General features: G+C 39.9%; 1 protein-coding gene across 2 annotated transcripts in view; it reads left to right on the top strand.

The window, feature by feature from the left end:
* The window catches only part of XPR1 (xenotropic and polytropic retrovirus receptor 1), a 110,578-nt gene that overhangs the window by 6,021 nt on the left and 77,543 nt on the right, over positions 1 to 27,014 (top strand). For both annotated transcript variants that reach the window (XM_010580624.1, XM_010580623.1), the window contains exon 2: positions 1,577 to 1,628. In XM_010580624.1, coding sequence (XP_010578926.1) covers positions 1,577 to 1,628 — 52 coding nt within the window. The remainder of the gene's footprint in view (positions 1 to 1,576; positions 1,629 to 27,014) is intronic.

The raw sequence follows: 27,014 nt of genomic DNA, 5'->3' as shown, positions 1-27,014 counted from the left end.
TTTAAAAAAGCACCAAGGGTAGAGGAGAGCTGTGCCGTTGGAACAAGGATCATTCAGTAGTGGCTCAGTTGGGAAAACAATTATGCAAGTGACCTTTGTTGAGACCTCTGTGGACTCGGGAATTAGACCTTTGAGAGATGTCTGAGCTGCTGGTGTAGCCTGCCATCTAGGATATCTTGTAATAAACAGACATGTCCTTTAGACCTTATATTTACTTAACAGGATCCTAACTGCCATGTATCAACAGTGCTGAGTTTCCAGCTGCTGAGCTTGTGGGTTTTGCCTTGAGGATATTAGGGAATTTGTTATTTAGGCTGTGATGTTTTGACTGGTGCAGGGGGACACACAGATGGGCACACAAGCTGGTAAATCCAGAGGTATGGGATTATAGAAGTATAGGATATGTTGGGAAACGGACAGAACAGACAGGAACTCGAAAGACCTGAATGACTTCTCTGTGTTAGACTTCTGTGGGTTCAAAACTGAGGGAATAAAATCTAGTTTTTGCAGCAGCTGCGTGTGATGAACACTCATGTGCAGTGTGTGTGTTAAGATGCCTGTCTTTATCAAGTGATGTGGGGTGTGTGTAAACAAATCACTTGGCAGTAGGAATGGACCCTTTTTGGTGGCTTCTAGCTCCAAAATTATGGTTCAACCTATTCTTTCAGCCATTGATCTGAATTCAGTTTATTTGATTCTTCCTTGCGCTTCGGATGTGAGAAAAAGCAAATCTTTAGTCTACGGCTGGAATAATACTAGCATCTTAATAACTGCCTGAAAAGAGGCCTTCTGAAAAGGAGCTGCAAGTGATGAGGTTTCTGATGCGGTGCCTCCCTCCTGGCTCTGGTAATGGAAGGGGTTACTGCCAGGGGTGCTTGATATTTAGCTGTAGGACCACCTTGCTTCCTGGTCCTGCTGCCTGCACTGCTCTTCTCTTGCACCAGCAGTCTGAGCGTAGGTGAGTGGCTTGTTTCTGTGGTCTCTGGGAGGTAGCTCACGGTGCCTTTAAGACCTGAAGACCTGGTTAAATAATTCTGGCTGGTGTTAGTGTTGTCCTTCAGTTTCCACCTCAAGAGGAGGCCGTCACCCCTGGTTCTCTAATCTCCTTCGTCATGTTGTCTTCAGCTTTTAGAATGTATGTGTAGTTCTGTACTCCTATATAATTGTGATAAGAAATCCCTGAGGCTGCTTTTCCTCCATTTGCCTTGACAAACTCCTTTCTGTGTCATGCAACAGTTTTTGTTTGTTTTGTTTTTTTCTAAATGTAAAACCTTCAACATCCTACCAGCCGGGAAACACTTTTCCAAAGGAAAATGTTGAAAGATACAGTTGGAATAAATTTTATAGATTAGTAAGGTAACAGGCTTTAGACAAAACAGTCAGTAAACATGAACTTGTGTTTCTTTTGTTAATATAAATACATGTGATAGTATTGACATCACGTACCATAGCTTTCTGTGTCAGTCTGGAGGATAAAAGAGCTTTAATTGCTTTTGTTTTCAAACAGGTGTATCAAAACAATATAATTTTTTTTTAATACTAACTGTATTCCTTGTTCTCTCCCTCTCCCTTACAGGCTTTGAAGGAGATGTTATATGCAGCTGTGGACCAGGCCCCTTCTATAGAAGGTAAGCAAATTGTAACTGAGAATTATATTTTTCTTGGCATTGGGTGCTGGACACAATAGTCCTGCTACATTTCTGTCCTCTGTCCTCCTAAATTGGTAAACTTAATATACTGATGAGCAAATGCCTGACATTTCACAGCCTGCATGCTATTTTTGATTGTTGGAACTCTTTGTCCTCTGTCATTAGGACAATAAATGTCTTTGTATAGTTTGGGACTTCAGCAGCTGGATTCCTCTTGCTTATAAGGGCATTCACTGGTGGAAGTACTTTCTTCATCACTTGAGAATAGACCTTTGTTTTTCTGTGACAGCTAGCCACTTCGGGAGATAATTGTGCTAGAGATACACTGGTTCCTGGTTTTTTACTGGTGATTTGAACTGGAAGAGTCTCGTCCTTGCGTTCTGTGTCCTCCCTGAATGCTGTGCTACTTCTCGTATGTGCATGAGTATATTTTCTTGTTTGCCTGTGTTTATTGCCACTGAGTTCTCTAGATTATTTTAGTACAGCATTTGGTTTTAAGCTCACTGCACTTTGAATAGTTTGTTTAATTAAGTGATGATCTATGCAAAATTTCTCAATAGAGCCCGTTACTTTCTTTATCTTTCTTGTTCCTTTTGTTGTCTTTGACATGCTGAATAGTTTTTGCCTTTATGTTGCTTCACTCCCTACTTTCTTGCCCTTCATGTGGATTTCAAACTGCTTTTTAACCTCCTTACCTTTGCTGTTTTCACTTTGATTGCAGTGCAATGTTAATTTCACTAAACTCTTTGAATGTGGCTCTGGGCTTCTTTCTTGCATGTTTATAGAGCAGAAGAACAACTGCTGCTTCTAGTGTAGGCAGTTGGCTGACATGAATAATGCCAGTCACTATTAATGTTAGCTAATTAACTACTTTCTTTGTGTCGATTAGAATTGGGAAATGAGGTATGACATAGTTAAAATAATGTGGAAGATTAATTTTTTTGATTTAATTCTACCTGCTTTTTGATTAGAATTTTAAAACAAAACCTGCAATAGTTAATAGACTAAGTGTGTGTGTGATGGGGCAATCTTTCCTTATACTCTTCAGAGGCACAATCTAAGCTGAAAACTTCATTGAAGCAATGCTCAGGCAGGTATAATCTTTAGGTTTAACCTGATACTTAGTTGGTCACTTGACTCAGCCTGCTAATTTTGTTAAATCAATCATCCTTTTCCCTAAAGTGCAGGTCCTAGAACTAGATTTTTAAAGGTTATGGTCATAGTATCATCTAAAAATATATGGGTTATCCTTGGAAAACTAAGGACAACTTGCCAGTGGTATACTGGCAAAAGAGGAAAATGGTGCTTTATTTTTTTGAGTGACGAAATTGCTTAAAACCTATGCACAAACCTTTCTCCCCGACAGCATAAAACCAGTTTTCTAGCTAAGAGGAACTGAAGTGTTCTGTGTAGGCCAAACTGACTATCTGTATTAACTTTTCAAGAGAATTTACTAATTTTGTTGAAAATACAGGATTAGTTTTATGGAAGACTGGAGCATTTACAAGATTCTTCTTTCTTCTGTCCATCAGTTTATTATTGGCAATGGGAGCAAATGGTGTCTGTGCTAATAAAATTTTGTAGTCTAATGTTTGAATGTGACTGGGTTTTGCTTGTGGTACATAGGATTTCAAGGTGGACTTTGAGTTGCTAGCCGTAAAACTCCAAAGTGTTATAATTCAGCATTTAGATTTCTTTTTTTCAATGCTTCTGGTATACTGAGGTTCTGTAATGTGCTGTGATGTCGGTGTGTAAACATACTTGGCAAAGGAAGAGATGGTGAGGAATAAAATGGTACACTATTATATTTATGCCCTTTTAAATGTTAAAAGAATTTTAACTTGCGCTTATGCCTCCTTTGCTTTCAGAACCTCAACAAAAGGAAAGTAATGACTTAAGACACTTTTTATAAGTAGAACAATGTTCTGTTCACTTTTTTGTGGATCAGGTCTCTTCCTCTGTACTGTAGAGAACAAAGTAATCCAAACCACCTTGAACCACTCATATTTAACTCTGTCTTGCCTGAATCACCTTTAAGTAGAGAGCAGCTATACCAATTCTTTCACCTTTTGTTCGTTAAGTGAATGTGAGTATGTGCATGGTGGTTGGATTTTTTTAAGTTTGTTTTCAGTGTGTTCTTTCCCTCTCTTATTCTCTGCTTAGACTCTGTTTTGCTTTTTAGTCTCTGGGTTCCTCTCTGAAAACTGTGTGTTGCTCAGGATGGGGCCAGACTATTTGCGCTGGAGTGACTGAGCTGTTTGTACGGGCAGGTCTGAGCCAGTGGATTGTTCTGCTGTTGCCCATAGGAGTGCAGAGGTGACAGAGGGAAGGCAGATGTCTTTCCATGAGCTACAGCTTTAGGAAAGGCTTGTATTGGAAATGAGTCAACACTGGGTATTTCTTCATTCCTGTTGCTCACTTCTTTCTCCTTAAAGCCCTTCTGCCTTTGTTCGTAGAAGCCTTAGGGCAGGGTTAGTGTGTGACTGCATACAAACTGTGCCCAAAACATTGCTCTAGTCCCTATCAGAGGAGATGGAGCAAGTTCCTTGAACTTTGTGGAGGATGTAGCAGCTATTGTCAGGGCCTGGCTGTTGTCCTGCATATTTTCAGTTTAATATGGATTTTGTGATGGATACTTCTGTGTTATTTTGAGCTTAGCACAGAACCTACAGGAGTGTGCTACTGAAACCCAGTTTTCCACTATGAGGCTAATGGAATCTCATTTTAGACTGGTCTAACTAAAACCCATTTTCTAATTGATCTAGTTGATCACAGACACTGTAGACACACACAGTTGTTTTTGATTTACCTTACATATATTGTAAAGCTAATCTTCGGTTAATACATTGGACTGTGAAGAAAAGGGAGTTTTGTATACCAAAGCTGAGGCTATTCCTAGTTCTTACTCTGCTCAGCTGGATGTGTAATTCAGGACTTGTGAATGAGTTTCTTAGATTTCTGCTGCAGGCTGCTTACTATGTCAGTTGGTAAAATTTGTATACATACAGAAATACTTTGTATGGCTTAGTAGTATGCTGGAAGCATTTTGGAAACCCTTTAAAACAACGATAAAATAGTGCTACCCAACCAGGGCATGTTGTAAGTAATAGGCAAGACAGGTAATAGCTGAACCATCCATTGTTAATAGTTTTCATTGGCTTTGTATTTAGGAATCTCCTGTTTGTGGTTGGGACGTGGGTAAACACAGCTGACTTCAGAATGACTCTTAAGCTCTGCAGCTGATGGTCCTAGTGCTACTTTAGTGGACAAAGTATTGCTGTGAAGAGTATCTTGGCTCTAAATTGTGCAATTTTTACTCTGCTTATTACCTGGTTATATGGTGACGCTTCTCATTGTGCTACATTGAATCATACCTATATCTATCTGCTTTTTCCTATTTTCAGGTAATAAACACAGACTGCAATGTTAACCAAAACCCCTGTAGATGTGAATAAGCAAAATGTGTCAAGGCTGTATGAGAGGAGGAAATTGTTTATAGCTGTCCCCTGACACTATTGCAAGGTGCTGTGGCTCCCTGTGTTTCATGAAAGTTATACCAGATTGTATGCATGTCTTTTTTGGCAGTTGCTAGCTGTACACATAGATTTCTTTAATCTGATCAAAGATATGTTTTTTTTTTTTCCTGTCTGTGTACTTTGTAATGACAGTTTTCTATATGCCAGTGTTACTCCTCCAGATGCTCATCATCTTTTTACAAGGCCTTCCCTGATGAAACTTGCACCATCCTTCCACTTGAGCAACATCTGTACAAAATTAGTGTTTAGTCTGTTAATTCAATCTCATACACATCACTAGAAGAAGTATCAAATGATGCTTGATTCCTGGCTGTATGATGGGACTTGCTTGAATTTCTGGAGAATTCTTTGATGTGTGTTTGCTTTGTTAGCTGTTTGCTATGTGGGGCTTACTGTTACCGGAGCAGTCTGGATGAATTGATGCTGCAATGATGTTATTCTCGGCTTCTGAGTCCTCATGGCGCAGCAGGAAGGCCTGCATGCAAGCATGCCAGTGTGAGCAGGCAGCCTTCCTTGACCCTGAGCTACCTTTAGGAAGAATCTGTGACAATTTAGAGGTGAAAACTCAGCATAGCACTTGTTTTCTCTGAGGCAGAATGTCCAGTATTGCAAAAGCATGAAATACTGACCTCCCCGAGTGTGTTGATTTTTTCGCGTTCTTGATTCTTCCCACTGCTTCCTGTCCCATTTGTCACCTAAGTAAAACAGGTTACTGGACCACTGTTGCTTGGAGTCCTCCCGATTATTCCACTTGGTGAGCAGATGTGTCGGCATCTCCCCAAGCTCCTTACGATGCGGCTCTTCTCAGCTGCAGTGGAGATGAAAGTGTGGCTGTAAATTATTCATTCTGATTATCTGCTCGAATGGGCAGGGTCCACTCTAAATATCATTTCCTAGAATATTTGTCTTTCAGATATTGAAATTTAACCTCCCTTTAATACTTGTGTAAACAAACATTGTTGTTGTAATATCAAATGGTACAAGAGCGTTCTGTTGTATCCTCTTATTATGGAGATTACTGATTCCACTTAACACCAATCCTGAATTCCAGTGGCACCTTCTGAACGAGGATCACTGCTGGTTGAAGGGCTGTGTGGGGCTGGAATGGTGTAACAGCATAGGAGTGGGGAGTACAGGTGCTTTAAGGTAGAACTCAAACCCAAAATGAATAGGTGATGTTAAAATAAGATTTGATTGGTAGGGGAAAAGCTTTAGTGGTAATGGAGATCCTTTGCTGGTACTTGTAATCTGTATCGTCACCTATTTACTTGCACTAGATTAGAAAAGCAAGAGCTGCAAGTTTGGGACATCCTGAGAGTGCCAGCACTGGCAGTGCGTCCTGTGTGGTTACACCCTTGTTTCTGCTTTCATTTGTAATGCACTTACCGTGTCAACTGACAGCTACAAATCTTTAGTTTAGATTTATTTCTGTTACTAAATAAATAAAATAGTATTCTTTAGGGTGGTAAGTAATCTTAGTGAATAAGCAGGGTGTGGGAAATCACATTCTTTTTTTCCAAAGGAAGTTATGAGGCTGACAATTTTTGTTTGTTATATGCAGACATGCTTTGTAGGGTTGATCAAAGGCTTATGGTTTGTCTGTATGTATACGGATGTCTTCTTTTTATTTCAGAATAAATGTTTATTTCCAATTGCATAAGCTTACTTTGTAGCGGGTTGAGGTTTTGTTTACATGGGAATGCTGAGGCTTAAGGGAGTCTTCAACAGAACTGCTTCACATCAACTACCGTGAAGCTGCCACAAGCAGGTGAATGCTTTGTCTTTATTTTGCTATCTTGTTGCACACCCATAAAGGGAATTGGTGTCCTTCTGAAGGACACGTGTGACTGAAGGTTGGTGTCCTGCACCCTTGATGCTGGTCCTTGATTCTGTGCAGATTGTAATTCAGTCTGGAGGCCTCCACATTTATAACTAGTGTGTAAACTAAAAAAAAAAAAAAAAAAAAATTCCATGACAGTCCTCAGTTGGAGACCCGATGCTGGGTATTGGCCTAGCTATAGAAAAATAGGTTATTGGGCTTGTTGAAAATGTTAGCTTCCAGATCATGCAAACAGTGGACAGGAGGAGAACTTGGCTGCACACCAGCATTTAGAGAAGGAGGTGATGTCTGGTTTCTCTTACCCTCGGGCAATAAGATTTGAAAGGTAAACAGTGCATATGGTTGTAGGAGGGTGCAGAGTAGTGTGAGAGAACAGCTGTATGATCACCAAAATATTTGGAGCACAGATGCCTATATGAAAATGTAGTGTACTGTGTTCTCACATAAAAGTCATTTTGCTGTCAAAAGCAGTGTTCGCAGCAAGTCAGCCTTGAGATTGACCGTGGTGCTTGCTTTGTACCAATGCATGCCACTTTCTGCTCATTCAGAGTAATGCAGACCCACCTATGCTGTCGATATAGTGTCCTCCTCAGAGGTATTGAGTACTGAGTGATTGAATTCTGCTTAACCATTAATTAGCATAATGTGGGTGTGGAATAAAGGTCAGGTTAGGTACAGAGCTGGAGTGATTGAGAGTAACTTGTTGATAGTGCAGACTACTGGCTAATATAAGTTTTGATTCTGTTACTGTTGTATAGATCACAAGTTCTCAAGTTGTGGCACTGGAGTACATTCAGAACCGTCTTGGCAGCTGGGAGCAGCCCTTGCTGCTGCCCCAAGGGACTGGTGCGCTCAGGGTCCTGGCTGGGTACAGGTGCTGGTTCCTGTGGGCTGCAAGTTCGTTTGTATTTTTGCACTTGGCTGTGAACCCTTTCAGTTGTTAGAAACTACTTGCTCCAGAAAGAAAGTCTGTGAGAGAGTACCTCTGGTGCAGACGGGAGCTTCCCTGGGCCTCTGGGCTGGTGTGGGACCATGCAGGGTAACAAAGAAGGTTGTGGTGGGAAGTAGTTTAGCAGGTTGATTGTCTGGATTACTGTTTCTTTCTGAAGGAAGCTTGTGTTTGTGGTTGGTGGAAATGCTGGACTTCCTCACACTTTCCATTTGCCCCATGGTCAGCTCCTGGGCTGATATGCCACTTCATCTGTGTGCATGAGCTGGGAAGCTCGTGTTGTTGCTGAGCAAGCCTTTTTTCTTTTCCTCTGTCTTCCAGTGTGTTCTGGGTAACTTCCTCAGCAGCTCAAAGAGCTTTGAGGCATTCACACTGGGTGAAGAACTTGAGCCCTAAGTGTGCCAAAGAGTATAGGTTCAAGGCTTACAGACGGGCAGTTAATTGCTTTGTAATTTTGTTCTGTACCTTTTTTTTCTTTACTAAAGCATCCTTTGGTATTGAGTACTAAGAGCTATTGAACCCAGGATCATTAAAGAGCTGAATGTAGCTCAGGAGGTAACAGTGAAAGCTGGACCTCGTAGTCAAGGCTGGTCCATATGAAAGGGCTGCACCTAGAGGCGGGTTTCTTTTGCAAGTCTGCAAACTGCTTATCAGTCCAGCTACAGAGGGGCTATAGATGATTCCTTAATGATATATGTAGGGTAACAGCAATATCAGAAATGCTCAACTGTGCCTTTTTTTCCCCCCCTTTTTCCTTCCTGCATTTGCTTTCAAGGAATTTAAAAATGCCAGTCTGTTACCTTTTTAGTGGTTAGAGGAATTAACAGTGCTCGTAATTTAACTGGTATGTGCCAGGTTTCATGTTAGTGGTCAAAACTTGAGGGCTGGAAAGTAGAAAGATTCACAAAGCTGGAAGATTGACAGACAGCCGTGACTTCAGCGAAGCACTGCACTATCAACACTGAGACAACAGTGAAATATCAGACAGCATTTTGGCTGTAGACACAAAGAAGCACTGCATGTGTATATACAAGAGGCCAGTATTTATTGCTTTGTTTCAAAAAAAGACTGCACTAGACATCTTAACAGCAAGATTTAGTGTCTGTGTAGGAGGCAGCCTCTGGCTTTCTAGTCATTCCTTTGGAGCTGTGTTTGAAATAGGTGATTTGAATTATTAGACAATTAAGATTTTGGATGAGACTATAGCTACTTGGTGAATAATGCAATATGAATTAAATTTGATTGGTTTCTCTCTCCCTTTAAAAATGCATGCTGTGGGCAAGGGAATGAGCAGAATATCCCTGAAAGGAAATCTCATTCTTCTACATCGTAGCTGCTTGTAAGGTGCCTTAGAAGAGTGGCCAACCCGCCAATATCCCGTGGAGTCCTGACATCTCTGTGTGATGTGGTGGAGGAGCAAAGGCTGTCCCTGGGCATCCTCCTGCTAGAGCGGTCCTTTCAGTTGTGTTACCTTAATCTGCTGTAAGGCCATACCATGCAGTGGCTATCGTAATAATGGCTTCTGAACTTGAGAAGGTCTGTCTCTTTGATTACATAATTTTAAAATTAGCAAGGATGTGGTGAAAAGTCAACCCACTCCTGGCCATGTTTCGTTTTGCTGATTCCTGAAGTAAAAATGAAGGCTAGTTGTGTATTTCACCTGGGTTTTTTTTACAGTGTTTTTGTTGCCTTGCAGCTTGACCCCTTTTTAGTACAAGTAGATAATGAATTAATTTTAAAATGTGATTGTGCTTTTTGTAAATACATAATCTTTAACTTTAGTTACAGTGTAAAACTACAAAATTACAGCATCTTAGTTTTACAAAGCCACAGTTAAAAAAAGAGTTAAAATTCTATTCCATTTATTATATGGCCATTTAGTTAATATATTTTAGATTGTTTTATGCTACTTTTGTTGAGTGTGGTAACCCTTTTTCTCCTGAATTAGTACAGCCTAAATGTACAAGTCCAATCCTACGGTTCTGTTGCCCTGTGAACTGAGAAGAGGTGTAGCTTCAAGAAAACTGCAGAGAGGTATAAAGGATATTTTACTAACACATGGTATGACAAGAGTACCTAAAGCTCCTTAGTTGTAAGGCAGCAGCATTGCGAGTCAGTTGTGTATGTTCAGCTAAAAATCACAAAAAAACCCCTGCAGGAAAATATACAAATCTACTTTTTAAAGTAGTTATTGCTCTGTCCAGGAAGGTGACTGGCATTGCAGTGGGCACAGAGTGCCACTGGGATGGTGCAAAGCCTGTGGGTGAGCACACCCCAGCCTGCCTGTTTGCGGGCGCTGGCTCTTGCGTTGTGCACTCAACAGCTCAACTTCCCCTCTCCAGAGGGGGGAAGCCCTGTTTATCTCCTAGGAGATAGAAAACCAATTTCTACTTCCTGATGAGAAGCTGACAGGCTATTTGACTTAGCAAGAGAGGGAGGCAGTGTGATTGGGAAGAGGGAAATTGCATGCCATAACATACCAATATAAATGCAATTTATTTTGCATGTGCTGTATTGCTCCAGGCACACATTTTGGGGTGTGTGAGAATTCTACGCATGCTGAAATGTGAGCTCTAAATAGCAAAAAGAGGCAAATTTGGCATCCAAACTGTATTTATAATCTTGGTTTTATTTTTGCTGTAATTGCTTAGCATGCCTTTATAAATGCTCCTAACGTATTTGTGGGGCAAAGTGCAGAGAAGCTGAAAACATCAGCACGAGCGCGCTGTTAACTCGGGACCTATCTTGTCCTAAGTTGCAGACTTGTTCTGACATGTGGCCAAGGCTGCTATTCTCGTACTGCCTTTGCTGGTGTCCTGTCCCTGCGCAGCTCTCCAGGACAGCTCTGCTGAGCTCCTTGCTTCTGCTTAGATGGAGCAGTTCAGTACCAACCAGCCTGTCTAGTTGTCAGTCCCATAACATGTCAGCTATAGGGAAAAGTGGGCATCATTGGTCTAAACCCCCATTCTTTGTTCTCCTCGTTTCCTGTTCTAGCTGATTGGTCATTTATATGAGTTCGTTGTGAATATCTTTGTATTTTTAATGCTGTGAGTCAGGGCATCAGCGGCATTTACAGTGTGTTTGCTAATCTGTGAACCCAGGTATGCTCTTTAAAGGCAGCTCCCTTATGAGCACAGCTGTAGGAGTGAGTCACAGGCAATGCAGTAAAATGAGGTGATAATGAGCAGGATTGGCTGATGTACCTATAAGGTAAATTCTATAAATAGGTTAATGGAATTTGGCTTGTTGTACTTCAGTGTTTTAGTATGACTTTGTCTTGCCTAATCAGAAGTAGCAATTAGAAAGCAAGGAAATAAATAATCTGAGAGCCTGATATGGGCATTCCATGTTACTTCATAGTCTTTTGTATATGCCAAACGGTCCTTGAGCTCTGCAGCAATCCAAGGCAAAGCTTCAGTTTCTCCCCTGCCCAGCCACAGGAGAACACACGTCTCCATTAGAAGCCTGGGTCACGGCTTGGTTCTGCTTGGACCTTGGTGAACACAGGTGCAGGAATACATTTCTTAGAAGTTTTGTGTCCTTTTGAAGCCTTTTAGAGGTTATAATTCACTGAATTGCCTAGAGGCAAGAAGGCTTCCCAGGGAGGGTAAAGGAAAAAAAGTCAGAACGCCTTTTTCTTTTCTGTGATGGAACTGGATTAACATCAGTGCTCGCAAGTGGTAATTGTGTATATAGAGGCTGCATTTGTGGGTTTCAGGTGCTGTAGGTGATGCTCTTAACACATGACACTCATTTATGGTGCAGATTTAATTAGTAGGATGTCGATAAGACTTGTTTATTAAAACTTCATGTTTCACATAAGTCAGTAAAATACGGATTGTGAATGAAATTTTGAGCAGTTGGAGGCAGAGAGGTTAGAGACAGGATGCTGAGCTTGTAGGGTTTGGCACACCTGATCAGCCCCATCTGCCATAATAATCCTGGCTGTAAGGTGACTGCTGTTTCTGGTGAGCACTTCAGATCCTGCAAAAATACCCCATATCGGGTGTGAGTTTTAGCAATACATCAGCAATGGGGAGCCTGCCACAGCTTTAATACTGTTCTTTTCAGCAGATGTCATCTTTGTGGTGAAGCCACAGAAAGTGAAGGACCAAGAAGGATAGTGAAGGGAAAAGGGGAACAAGTGCATCTGTGTGCGGCCAACCTGCCAGGAGCTGGGTCAGGGCTCAGCCCCCGGCTCTCTGAGGGGCTGCAGCACAAGTGGAGCTTGCCAGGCTGCTTTTGGTTCCTGGCTCGTGTTTCTCTGTACATGTGGACGCTGTTCTTCCCCAGCTGGTGTCTTTGGCTCTGGTGTTAGCTGCACCCATGTCTCTTTGCAGTGGAAGGTTAGTTTGCTACTGTTGGTGTTAAATAGGACTTTGAGCTCGAGTCTCAAAGGCTCCAAAGGTACTGACAAAAGAGCTTTCAAATCTGCTCCTTCAGTTTTAGAAATCCAAATGCAGCTCAGCTAGAATTGATCTGTACCAATTTCCCTTTCAGTTTCTTCTGCTTTCAGCCAGCTCCTACAGATTAAATTCCGGCTTTTGTTCTCAGCTGATTGAGCTGGGTTGATGTGGCCGCATGCTAATGCAGCGTTCTAGATGGAGCAGATGTGCACCCGCTCGCTTTCCGGCTGAGGAGGAATTCAGCGTTGGAAGGTGCGTGATCTGGGCTTGGACTTGCCTAAGCACAATTCTGAGTAATGAATTAGTCATCAGACATGGAATTCATTTCCCTGGGGACATGGAGAGGGAGGCTGGTACAGCGCAGCTGTCAGTCAGGAGTTGCTGATGCAGGAACTCTCACCAGCTGAGAAGGTTCCCCCTACCCCTGCTAATACAGTAAGGCTAGGCTGCCAAATCCTTTAGTTTGGTATTTCAGTAGTAACATGAGTGCTTTATAGCATGTGCTTGAAGGCTTTGGTCTCTTTACCTAGCTTGCATAAAAATGTTTGCTAGCTATTCTGAAACTAAGGGCAGCAGACCTTAATTGTAGCAATTCTGCAGTCTTCTACATGTGAAACAATTTTACTGAATCCTATTTATGTGGTAAGCAGGGTATGCCAGAGGGGTTTGCCAGCCTCCATCCATTTCAGGTGTGATTTCATGGCTATTGAGGTATATGGGTGATAATGAGGTGAGTTTGGGAAGAGGTGTTTCTGCTCCATCACCTTCTTATCACCTTGGCCACAATTCTCATTTTTGCTTGTGCCTCATGGTGGCTGGTCTCATGTACGATAATTATTTTCTGAGATGTTTGGAAGCTTTATCAAATAAGGAAGAGAAATTATGGCATTGTGTACTCTTTTGTACATAACTAGATCAATGTCTGTTTGAGACTTTCACTTATGTGCACCGTTTTACTCTTTAGAGTTGGTAAAAAAGGCTGGTATTTTTTTCTTGCCTTATGAATTTCCCCATCATAACTTCCACCTATGCTGATCCTTTGGAGAGTTGCCGTTATGGCTCCTAGCCAGCCTGTCAATTTTTCTGTTACCTTTGCTGAACAAACACTGTGTGCGGTAGCAGATAAATGAGTGATTCTCTGCTGTAGCAAGGGGAAGTGGCACAAGAACCTCACTATTATAGTTGGTACTGTGGGCTTTTGAATGATTTCTTTTTTTTAAATAGTGAATAACGATGCCAAAGCCTTCCACATACAAGCTTCCAGTTTGCCTTAACTTTCTGGTACCCGAAGGGTTTGATTTTTATTAACTCCTATACTGAATTGTGCTGGAAGTGCAAAATTAAAATATTGCAGGGGATTTATTCTGAATATTGCACGAAGCTGGTATTTACATGAAACTGCACTTTATACTTGCACTCTTTCCTCTGAATATTTTGCAGTTACTTCAGCAAGATCATGTTGCAGTTTGAAAACTGTCTTTTTGTCAAAGAGTAGTCTGGAGAATGGAAGTGTTCAGTTTCTGGTGCTGTAATGTTGCTGTATAATCCCTTTCTATCAATTACAGGAGATCCCACTTGAAATATTCTAAATTAAAAAAAAAAAAAAATAGAGGGGAAGAAGCTTAGATATAAATACCACAAGTTCCTCGACTTCTCTTGCAAATATCCATCAGACCTTACAGTCTTCATGTGGTTCTGCTGTTGTGAGATTTTTAAACAGAGGAAGTAAACCCCAAACCTCTCAGAGTATTAACTGATGTCAGGACAGGTTTTCATCTTTTAGGAGTAGCTTGTAACTGTAACCCAAAGGGATAGTATTATTTCAATTATTTTTTTTTCAGATGACAATGTTTGGCTCTAATGGAATGGAGAAAACTGCCATCATGAGTTCTCTTTCCACTCGTATGTTTACTTTTTCCAGCTCCTTGGCTAGGCTAAGCCAATATGTCTTGGACTGCTTGAGAATCTGTGTTTTGTCATTCTCTGTGTTTTTCAATTTTAAGTTTATTTACAGAAATTAGTAAAAATGAAGAAGTGCTTGAAGTACTGTCCTTAGTTGCTTGAGTGTTGTGTTGTGTATGGTCAGAGTTGGCAACTTCTCTAAAGTGTTTGAGTCTTGTGGATTCAGATTTGGTTTGGGTCATCGTTTGGTCATGCTGTTCTGTTTTTAATCTTTCAAGACTTACACTGATGAGATTTTTAATATTAAGTCCTGCTTCTGATTTTTTTTTAGTTAGACTTCAGTTCTGCTGTGTCAGAAGTGAATGCAGCTGCTTTTGCACTTGCAGCTTCTGGATTACACAGCACTAATTCCTTCTGGTTTGCATAATGTTGCACTGATCTTCCTTGGAAAGCTAATTTATCTAGATCTTCAGTTTTCCGTGCTGGAGGGTGGCAAGAGGTTATTTCAACGGAAAGCAAAGGCTCGAATGGCTATTTGAAACCTAACCAAAGCAGGGACCATGCAGTCTGAGAGTGAGTTTGCTGGTTTTTATCTAGTGCCTCTTGTACACCATGCTTGGTGGAACTATTTGTTGATGGAGAGGAAAGTTCATAGCTCAGTTGCAAAGAGTGTGGCTGTTCCTGAGAAGAGGCGGGAGAGAGGAGGCAGTGTCAACTCTCTGTTGATGTAGCTCTGCAGTGCACCGCGTCTGCCCGCCGACCTTAAATTAATCTTCTGTGCTTTCCTTCAGTGTGTGGGAGAGAAATTATCTGTTCAGATCCTAATAAAAAGTGACCTATTTAATAAGTGTTCTGTACATGTATTTATTTACAAATATTCTTGATCTTTAATTAAGGGATCCAGCTCTGTTACTTGCTGCTTGGTGCTCACTTTCAGGCTGGGGAGGCTGCAAGAAGATGACTGACTGCAGAATTTGATGGCTCCACGCATCTGTCTGTTTAAAACAAGCAGTTTTGCAGCTGATCAAAGCGGGAGGATTATGCTGCTGCTGTGGAACTAAACTGGAGAGGGGGGATAAATGGCAGCTCTGAAGCAGGCCTACCTGAACTGATGGGCTCTTTGTTGTCAACAGGATAATGTGAACTATTTATTTATTTTTTAACAGAGATGTTTGTTCTGTTGGAATAGTTACCCTTGCATTTCAAATCCCAAACAACTGGGTTACTTTTAATGGAAAGCTGTATTGCATATAGTTCCATATGCAGTGCAAAGCTTATCTTCACCTAGCTGTAAGAAATACAGGGCATTCTCTGTGGATGTGGATTTTCAGAACACTTTTCTTATAACGAAAAGAAGGATTTTGTTTTGCACACCTGTATTAATAGTCTGAATGTTAAAACCTGCATGGAGACTGTTATGTGTGTCTTGTTAAGCAGTATATTTATGCCAGAAATGGAGAAGTATATGAAACTAGCAATGTGTTACGGATTACAGTTGCCTTTTGTGCTATAGGTAGGCAGTCAGGTTATGTCTCTTCTCCCCATACGTCTCTGGTTTTATAATTTACCAGATATTCTCACCTAAATGGCGTTTACTTAGGTAGCTATAATCAAAGGCAATCTTTTTGTTTTCTCTCTAATACTGCTTTTTATTTATCCAAAGTGCACCTGTATGTATAGTAAGTATTTGTTATCAACCAATATAATCTTCATAATGTAAAAAGAAATAGCTTTAGAGCAAATACATTTTTTTTTCACGTGTTCTGCACTTAAGCATTTTCATTTGTTTTTTTTTTTACAATTAATCTGTGGATGTAAATTTAAGATTATTTGCAAAAACCTGATTTTCCTAGGTTGACTTGAAACTCATGCAAGTCTTGAAGTTTCTGTGACCTGCTAATAATAAAATAAATAAATGAATAGCACAGACTTTGATATAGTGGTTTAGGAATTCAATCAGCGGAAATGCTGGCTGTCCCTGTCAAGAAAGAGCCAGTTGAAGAACTAAACCAGCTGCTATTAGCTGTGGCCTCTTCTTTGTAGATGGTGAGGTTCTCATCTCTTTTCTCTTTCATCGTTATTTTATTTCAAGTTAGAAAACCAGTAAGAAGTTGAAGACTTCCCTGTTAAATCAAGAGTAGAAATACGTCAACGTGTCGGCTACAATCTGTTTCCAGTTACTGCTCCTGTCAAATTGGTTACATTCACAAAATACAAGTAGCATTTGTGATATCGGATCATTTTTTAAAGGCAGATTTTGTTTAATAGCTTTCTCTTGTCATTTTATTTTTATTATAGCTTTTTCCTTACAGCATAGCGAGGAATTTTGTGACTGAAATAGAAGTTGGTGTCTGATTCTTTGACAAGCTGATTTTGAGTCTGGCTGTATGTTGCTTTTATAGACTACAATATTTCTTTTATATTTTTGGATAGCTAATTTAGTGTCCAGTAACTGAAGATGCTTGTATATTCTGTAAAACTTTAGTGCAAGTGTTTGAACTTGGATTATGTGCAACTGCCAGGGAGTAGAGGAGGAAGAAGCAGAAAACTGTAGTGTGATTTCTGGGCAAGGAGTGAGTTCCTGCAGAAGACATAGTCCTTGGCAAGGGGAAAAACCAAGATTGATGGTGTTCAGCTGTTTCACTCCTTGTGTTCATTAAATCTTGTAAAACTTGGAACCATGACTCTCTTTCTTATGGAGGAAAATAAGAGAACGTGAGTAAGCTTAGAGCCTTTACTGCTTTCCAGTACATTGTTTATATATGACATTGTTTTCCTTAGAATTGTTCATATGGGTCTGCCACATTGCTTTAAAGGTATCTTGACTTGCTTACCTCCTAAGCAAAAGTCTCATATCTGGGGATAAGGTCTGTCCTGCCTTGTCTCTGCAGTTAAGTTAGCTAGTGTGGTGGATGGGCTGTTTCTTCTATTTTTTTGCAGAATTTCTGAAAGTCTGAATATGGCTCTGTAATAGTGAAAAATGTAGGCTTTCACATGTGCCTAATTAGGCATTTGTGATTCTTAGCCCATTGCCTGTAAGTGGAAGCTATAGAAAGGGTACACGTATGCTGGTGTATATTCTCTTAGAAACCGTGAACAGCGTAGACCAAGGCTGAAGAAAATGGATTGTGATTTTTGTCATGACTGAGAAGCATGAAGAGATTTGCTGGTGGGTTCTGAGTGACTTGGAGGCTGTTCTCTTCTTTATTTTTTTTTTTCCTGCTTCGTGATCATCTTCTGTGGCACTTGATCAGTTAAGCCACCAGTGTTTTCTGTATTCCATGAGCTGCTCTCTCACAAGCTTTCCTCTTTGTGTTTTTTCCCCTGAAATTATCCTTTCAGTGTAGCAATTGGACTAATTTTATTTTGTGAGCATCTTATATTAGGCATCAGAATGACTGTTCCAGTTGTGAAGAGGACCTCTTAAATAATAGCCAGATTGCATCTCATTCCATGATCCACTGCTGTAGCTTGTTTTGGTGTCAAAATTTACTTATAATGAACTTCATTTTAAGCTCCCCTAGCAGTTGGTGCTGGCAGAGAGCAAGAACATGATAGTCTGCTTATTAGAGATAGCAAGAGGGAGTTTTGCGCTCCTGCCGCTTCATGCTCTGCATTGCCCGTTGCCAGGGGTGTGAGGCCTCTAGGTTTTGCATCTCTAGCTCTGCCATGGGTCCAGTGGAATTTCGGACGTTTCACTGTGTATTAGGATTTTAATTTTTTTATATGTAACCTGTTTAAGGTTCAACTTTACAGTTGAATCAGCAGTGTAGTATTAACAACTTTATCCGAGTACAAGCTTGAGGATTTAAAAAAATCTTTCTGGCTTGTCTCTGTTCTTGCCATTTGCGTATAAAAGCATGTTGGAGCTTTCCCTGGTGATGCTGGTACTTCATTTGAATATCTTGGAAGTGATTTCTTGTTATAAGTAAATTTATCCTGTGGAAGAAACTTTAATCATCTAGATTTTTTTTCATTACTTCCTCATACCTACTTGGAAATTCATGCAATCTGGTAGAGGTTCCAAGACCCTTAAGGACTTACAATGTTAAAATGATTCATTAACTGTTATAATTATGTGACTTCTAGGGCATGCCTGCATGCTTCAGGGCAAATAGGTATAATGACAAATACATGATATCTGGCCTAAATGAAGGCTTCTCCTTAAATGCATCTGGGCAGTTGGTGTGACTGTTAAAAATTTTAGCAAAAAAAAAAAAAAAGGGCACAAAAATATAATGATTGGTCAGATGATGATACATGGCCACTATATGTGGGTATTTGGCAGCTACTTATTTGAAGGGCTGAAAAACTTGCCACAGGACTTTCTCCCAAGGGTTAATGGAGGATTTGGTTTGTTGATGTTCTGAGTGCTCCTTGCTCTTGTTAAAATCAATAGAGACAGGTTTTTAAGAAACTTTTTTTTTTTTTTAGCTACAAAGGCAAAAATATTTTCTCTGTGAAGCAAACAGATCTATATTTTCCTGTGATTGATGTAGGCTGATACGGGCGGCTTTTGAAATTCAAACTGCAGGCAGCTTCTGACATCTGTATTGCAGGTAGCTTCTCTGAGGTGGACTTGTAGATAAGGCTGTTGTGTAGGCCTCTTGCAACATTTAATGTCAGAAAGCTGAGCTAAGATGTGTTAATTTTATTAATGTAGGTTGAAGCAGTGATAAAAGGAGGTGGTAATTTGTAAAAGTGTATTTTAAAGAGCAGTAAACCTGAGTCTTTCCATTTTAACTCCAGTGTCCATTCAGGAGGGGTAAAATGTCATTAGCTGAAACCAAGAATAACAGAAGTTTAATTTCCTCACGGTAGAAGAGAAGCTTTTAATCTAATGAAAGCCATAATATCAGGAGCAGAGAAACCAGCTTCTTGGGAGAAGTTGTATCTGATGGTTTTTCTTAATGGTAATCATGCAAGAGTTAGGCTCCTTATTGCTGTTTCCAAGCAGCTGTGGAATAAACTTCTGTTAGACTCAGGTGGTAAAGGGCTTTCACCTGTGCTTTGTCACTGAGTGCTGAAAGAAAGGCACGCTGGCACTTCAGAGTTTGTTTGGATTTGCTAAAATGGACTTTTAGTGTATGTTACTAATTTGTTGTAGTATCAAGCATGTCTTTTGAACATGCTTGTTGGAAGGTTTCCTTTTGATTCTGAGTGAGGAGGGAAGAGTTGTTGATGCATCTGTAAACTGAAAATAAACCTAAAATTGAACCCCAAAGTAACTTTCTGTTACTCTGTCTGGAAGTGATCATTTGGAGTCTTGAGTGGTACCTACAGGGAGTAACAGAACTGGTCCCATTGGAATTAGTATGAAATTAGAGCTTTATATGCAGATAAGATCTGAGGACTAAACACTGCAGTACCATCACCCCACCATTTTTTTTGTTGCTTTTTTCCTCTTGCCACCCTGCAATAGAGAAGTCCCCAGTGACATTTCTCACAAACGCAGAGAGCTCGTAAGAAAAATGCTGTTGTTGGAGGCTGTAGGATTCTGGAGTGAGCCATGTGTTCTTGCTGTTTAGTAACCACAGGATACTTGAACAATACAGAGAGGTACGTGGAAGACAGCACACATTCTCCAGCTGTAGGCAAGAACTGTTTTTCTTGCATTTCCTTTAGAGAAGCAGTCAGGCTCATTAAGATGATTAATGCAGTTTTCTGCCATTAATCTTTCTGAACACCAATATATGTAGCATGCAGTAAAATCCATTAACATGCCGTTACCCTGTGCTAATTGTTAAACTCTGCTCTTCTTTGAACAGCTTAGTACTGAGGTAGATGCACATAGATTACAGTGGGGTAAGAATGGCTCCCTCACAAATGAAAATATTTTATTTGATAAAACAGATAATAATGTTAGCGCTCTCTTCAGTTGTTGAATGACTTAACTTCTAATAGCATTAACGGCATACTGTACTTATTGAATAGGACTGAGGAAGGCATGAGATGTACATGGCCCTCTGTCAAGTTGATCCATAAGAGAACTCATTTAAAACTTGTTTATTTAAACTATTTATCATACAGTTCACTGGCTTTGGAAAATGAAGATAAGGGAAAAATGAGCACAGTCAAGGTTTCAGATAAACCATGGGTTTCATGTGACTGTGATTTGACTGACTCCAGTACAATGGAAATAAGTGCCCAACTAGACTTGCTAACTTAAGGCAGTGTTTTAAAACCTAGTCAAAATGCTAGTGAGAGCTACATACAAAGACATTTTACAGAACCTTTTTTTTTTTTACAGTAGTAATGTGAATACCTACCTGAAGTAAAAATAGGATGTGCCTAAAAAGATAGACAGTACCTGAACTTCAGGAAGAATAAGATGGAAGGTTAAGATGACTGCAGTGACTGAAACATTGATGGAAGGCAATGCTCATCTCCAGAATGATGGATAAAATCCCATGCAGCTATGTTTAGAGAAGCAATTATCTTCATGTTTCCAACTGTATCAAAAGTGATTATTTATATCTTGTAAATTGATGTTTCTTGTTTAAATCTGCAGGATACTCTTGATGCTGTTTTTCAGCTGATTGTAGAAACTAATTGGGGGAGAAAGATTTATGGCTACATTTACTTGTAATCTCAGTATGTTTTCGTCTGAATCAGTTGAGAGAAAGAGGTTGACCTCCTCTTATAAGAAATCCATGTGAACTCATAATGCCGGTAAAAAAAACAACAAACAAACCAAACCAAAAAACCCCACCAAACCTAAAAACTCACTTTTTTAACATGTCTGTTTTAGACAAAAGGATGTGAATTGTACATTAACTTTTTAAAATCCTTTACTAAGGGAAGACTTTCTGTTTTTAAGCAGGTGCTATTCAGAGTGTGCGGTAGTGGTGAATTCTTGTTAGGGTAACAGCAAAGCTCTGAGTTACTTCAAGACTCAATGAATCACTCCTTGAAGTACTGCAGGTGCTGTATGTACTGTAACTACTTGGGTCACGTTGCTGGACATCCATGAGGACAGAGATCTGCTTTTGCCATGGCAGGAAGCCTGACACTGCGATACAATACTCTGTTAGAATCTGTCTGATGTTCCTTTGGATGCTTTTGGTCTCTCTAACTTTCAGAAAACTTTTTTGAAACTTCTTCAGACAGCTCCAGCTTCAATGGATATTAAATATTTGTCCAATGCAAGCCATCTGTTATCTGTTTTGGCAGCCTTCAGTTAGTAGCATTCAAAGAAAAAAAAAAAGCTTCCCTCAGTGCTGCAGTTTTTTGCTTTACCGTCTTCAAACAAGTTAATTTTGTGGTGTTCATCCATTTGCTCAAGTTTCTTATCTCTGCAATCCAGGCTTGAGGGTTTGCTTGCAGACCTAGTATTTGGGGACTTGGAAGGGAGAGGTTTGGGGGTAGGAAGTAGTGTCATCTCAATTCTTGGTTACTTTTTCATTTCTTCAATTAATCTTTGTTTATGCTATAAAACTACTTAAAACTATATTCATTTCAACTGGCTGAATCATGGAAATTGATTTTCGTGCTGTCACAAATGATGGCATTTGCCACTTGAATCTGGTTGGAAGAGCCAGTACTTGTGATGGTGATGTAGGCTATAAGCGGGTCTAATGGTTCTGTTCTTTGGACGTTTGCAACTGTGACTAGGCTTATTCAGTCACAGTTTCACCTTGTGCTAGTATTTCTCAACTCCTAGTGTGCATGCACACAGTAAAGACTACTCTTAGGAGAGTAACTTTCTGGTAAGACCCCCAGAACGTGCTACTCAGTTATAGGAGGGTACTGTCTGTTCATAATACCTGCTGCAGTTGTATTTTTGCTTAGGTTTTTTTACCAGAATTTAGCCACTTGCAGCTGTGTCAATAGCATGGAAGTCTCACGCTGCTATTAATGCACAAGTAATTTTTTTACCACTTGTAAATAGATGCTGTCCCTGGTGGAGGACAGCATTGCTTACACCAGGTCTCGGCTGCATTAAACTGCTTTAATCTTTTACGTGGACTTACTCTTCACTAGATCCATCACAGGTGTTTGCTCAGAACTTTTAGGTTGTTTAATACTGTAAGTATGTAAGTCTGGCTAATGCCAGGGTTGCCTTTCCTCAAATCACTGGTTTCTATAACCCTTGGCTTTTAGGCAAGCTGATTAAAAATTCAGTTCTGCTAGAGAGCAAGCTGATCTCCCCGGTGTTCCACCTGCTTGATATTGGTGAGTGTGGGCCAGCAAATGGTGAGGAGTTTTTTGTCTTATGACCACACTTGCAGCCAAAGTGAGTTATTTGAAACTCATAAGAAATGTTACCACTGAGAAGAGGATGTCAGGCCTTTTAATTTAAGGTATTTTCATATCAGCGTGAAACAACTGAGGTTTCTATTAGTGTTGTGGGCAGTTTTTGGAAAAAGCCCTCCGAAGTACTTGGGTGGTGCTAAGCTTCTGCGTACATTTGCAAACAACTTGAACTGCTTTCTTGTCTTGTAACTTGAGAGGAAGGAGAAAAGTTGAGTAGATGTCAGCCTGAAAGGTTTTGTGTACAGTTAAAAAAAATTATTTGGCTTCTGTAAAAGTGTTATTTGAGGAATGCGTAGACTCTTTCCCAGTCTAGAAAAATATGGGATTTTTCTCCACTCTGCACAATTATAACTGAAGGGACTTTGTTCGTACTTTGAAAGCATGGCTTGTATTAGTGACAGAGCACAGGAATCTGTAACTTTCTCAAAGTTTGGATCATGTGAGAATTTTCTGTGATAAAACAGTAAAACTGTTAATCTTCTACTAGCAATTGGACCATCTTTCACTGAAGGATGAGTTAAAAAAAAAACAACCTGAAAGGAACACCACTTCCAATGGGTTGCCTGAAATTTTAGTAACCTACTCCTATTGCTAGGTTGTTGTTTGGTTTTTTTTAATAGGTTGCAGGGGAAAAAAGAAATCAAGAAAAAATTGAAGAGCTCTTGACACACTTTTTTGGTGTCTTAATTCCAGCAATTAAACTTAGAATTGAGGTTAAAGTGAGAATTCAGTTTGGTTTTACATGTGGACCACGTGCTACTCTCTCTACAAAATCAGAGTGAAGCTAATTAACTACAAACGAACTACAGCACTGCTTTGGGTAGGAGTTTATTGCCTGCTTTTTTGGCAGTGTGAGGCTTGTGATTGTACTCCCTCAGTTTTTGAGCATATGATCTGGTTTCCATAGAAGGGTGGAAGGCCTTAGTATTGTTAAGTTCCCACATCTTTTCTGCAGAAAGAGGTGGTTGAGAGGCTGGGGTTGGTTTCTTCATTGCTGATAGCTGGGCCTGGATGAGAAAGCAGAAGTATGGTTTCGAAAGACGAGTTTGATTTATTGCGTTGTGGTGCAGGAGGGAGGTAATAGATATCCATGAGGAACCTGCTTCAATTATTACCTTTTTTTGTCTATGTAACAGTTTATTTACTAATGAATAATTGCATAAATATGGGGGTAAGAGATGTTCTGAAAATGCCACTGGAATTTCCAATTCCTCTATGATTTTTCTTGGTGGTTATTCACATATCCAGTAAGTTTTCTGAGCATCAGCAGGCTAATCCTACCGGAGATCAAGTACCTCTGTGAAGTGCTGTATAGTCAGAGAATGAATTTGTTTCTGAGATATTTGGGCTGTTCAGAATTGCCAACCGTATACTCAAAGAGGAATATTTGGTCATAGGTCTGGTATGGGCAGATCCACAAGCTGTTTGTAGCCCTAGAGTTTGGGACTGATTAGGTTCAAACACTAGGAACTTTAAATCTAAATTTGATTCCTACATAGAAATTAGACATCTTTAGAAGTTGGAATGCATTCTTGTGACAACTTTCATCTTATTTTAGATGAACATCTCATGAGGTCGCTCCTCTTTCTGTTTTGAAGCTTGTACTGCTGCAACATCATAATTAAATGGGATGCATTTTCTAACTTTAACATGTATTGTTTGATGGGGTTTTTCTGAGACATCAGAAACTGGAATAGCTTAACTTAGAATGGTAAGAGAAAAACAGATTGCTACTCATTGAAAAATAGAAGGAATTGAACCAATATTTATTCCATTTTTATAGCTGGTAGTTTGTTTCAGGTCCATGTCTGTGAGCAATCAGCTGTATCTATCTGTCTTCAAGTTCAGGAAAGCTGCTGATGTGATCTCCAGTTAATCACTGTGATCATTTGAGACTTGATAGCTGCTGAAATAACGAGAACATATCCTCTTTGTTTTAACATTTGTAGTGATGGGGTTTTAGCATATATCAAGTATTGCACAAGATACTAAAATCTCATAACTCTTTAAAGGAAACCTCTCTACTTGGTTGATCACTTGGCTTGGATGGATAATGCAAGATAATTTGAAATTTATCTCTTTTTCTATCAAAAATGATTATTTGAAAATTGGTCTCTTCTAGCCTCTAGTGTCTGAACAGTTCCGATGCTTGAGGTATCTTCTTTGGTCATCAGAAGAGCACCTTCTTCAGTAACTTCTAGAAAACCAAGAAACAGTTGTGCCAAATACTGTTGAAGTACAGAAGTGTCTTTGCTGTAGCTATCCTGCTTGGAGATAAAATTGCTACCCTAGGTAGCACATACTGATGTTAACTGTGGAGTGAAAGGAAGGGGAAAAGGGGAAAACCTGTGCTATGGTCTGAAAATCTACCAAGTCTCACCTCTTTTCCCATTTTTGAGATTCTTTGCTAGTAGTTAGACCCCATGTACCTGAAAAGGAGTAGATAAGAATCTAAACTCTTGGCAGTCCTTGGTTCAGACTTTGAAGAAAGCTTTGAATTCTTTTGCTGGAGGTTCAGCATCTTGCATTTCTCAGGTGCCTAAGAGGTAAGGAGCCAAAAGCTGTTTTGGAGCCTTGGTGTCTTATTTTAGTATACTAGCTTGGTCAGCACCCCTGCTATCTGATAGCCTTAATCCATCATGGAAACCTACCTGCTTCTTGGCTTTCAGCTATGCTGTCTTGTCATGAACGATTATTTCTACTTGCCTGTGCCTTTGAAGGTGGTGGCTTATGCTTCTTGCACCCTGTATGTTTTATTAACTAAAACTACTAGCTGGTTTGGCTGATTATACTGAATTGTGTGATATACTTGTGCTTCAACTGTTGCTGTCCCAATAGGATATGGATGGCCTTTCATGCAATGATTGTCAGAAAATGGATCGTGTGTATTTGAATCTGACTATATAGCCATTATTCTCCAGTTTCAAAATATTGGTAGCGTATTATACAAGTCTTTAAAAAAAGATACCTATTTCAGGAGCAAGCTGTTTCCTGAGCTCTGGAACTGACATTTTTTTTTCCCCTGTGTTTCTCAAGTTGCAATTTTGGTGTCTGAGACCAGTACAAGCTCACACCAAAAGTTTTTCTTTAGAAGTGCCTTCATGACACAACCTAAACAGGCTTCCAGAGAGTTTCATTCCCTCCACTCTACCTACTGCTTTGTCTTATTTGGGGAAGCTGCTGATGGTTCAGAGACTTTGGGGCGAGGGGGGAGAGAGGTAGCACAGGAAGGCAGACATGCAGAAACTGGGCTTAAATGATCACACTGCCTGGGGAAAAAAACAATCTCATTTAGGCTCTTGGACAGTTGTTCATTCAGTACCTACATACTAGCTTATCTTCAGATCTGTCAGCCTGCATGTTACAGTACACCTAACTTACTAATTGCTGTATTGATTGATTTCTAACACCTAAGATAGCTGAAGCAGCTTGATTAGCAAGGAAATGGGTTGTTGAATTTGAGACTTGCTGAAGCACTAAGCATTGATATGTCATCACCTATAGATGACTACATTTCTCTAAGGGGAAATCAGTAGTGATATAAGGTGCATTATGTGTTAGTGACAGTTGCCCAATTAGGTTTGGCTTTGTCAAAAGGATACCTTGTTTGGAGAAATCCGCACAATTAGGATTTTTTCAGAAAGACATTATTTTATTTTTTTTACATAACAGATGATTCTGTAACATTTTTGCAAGCATTTCTTTTTCAGGTCTAACACAAATAAAATTTTAAACAGTTTTAAACTTCATGGCATTGAGTTTGGACTATTCTGCAAAGCTGTAGTGGTTAAGAAGAGGTCTCTGAACTACAGAATAAAGGCATTTTGTGGGAGGCCTGTTAGTTTCATCTGAACTTTTGTGTCTTCCCCATTTATTTCCTTTTCAGGGTTTTCTTTATTCTTGATTTTTCTTGTTCCAGCCTTACAAATGCTCTCACAGAATAAAAAGTACCTGTGTTTTACAAGGGGAATTCTTTCTTTAAAGAGCTGACACAGATGAGTGAGCATCACCCAGATTTGTCTTCTGCTTTCATGTACTTTTCTGATGGGTCACTGGAGCCTGACCTCACTTATCTTGGCCACTCATGCTTTTAAAAAAACTAAACGGAGGACTCTGAGGCAGTAGCGCATTCTCCAGGGAACTGGTATGACTTGGAGGATGAAATGAGACTTGGGTATGAGGCTGTGGCTTTCTTTAAACACCACATCTAAGCATAAAATAATTCTAGCAGTCAGGGTTTAATAACAATTCACTTAAGAGAAAAGTAAAGAATAAAAAACCTCTAGAGGCTTTGTTTAAGCAGATTAATTGAACATTTTGTAGACATTTTGCCCTTTTTCAAGTGCTGGCTGTTAATTCTGGCATAACTCCTTTATGTAGTAACCCCCCAAGCCAGACCTGTATTTGAGGCTAGTTGTGAATCTGCCTCAGACTATGGTGAGAAAACATTCCCGCTTATACTGACTTGCATATTCA

The sequence above is a fragment of the Haliaeetus leucocephalus genome, unplaced genomic scaffold (genome assembly GCF_000737465.1).
Source record: "Haliaeetus leucocephalus isolate CR32 unplaced genomic scaffold, Haliaeetus_leucocephalus-4.0 Scaffold730, whole genome shotgun sequence".
Lineage (NCBI taxonomy): Eukaryota > Metazoa > Chordata > Aves > Accipitriformes > Accipitridae > Haliaeetus > Haliaeetus leucocephalus.
The sequence above is the reverse complement of the archived record's forward strand: the minus strand, read 5'-3'. Positions and strand labels throughout refer to the sequence as shown.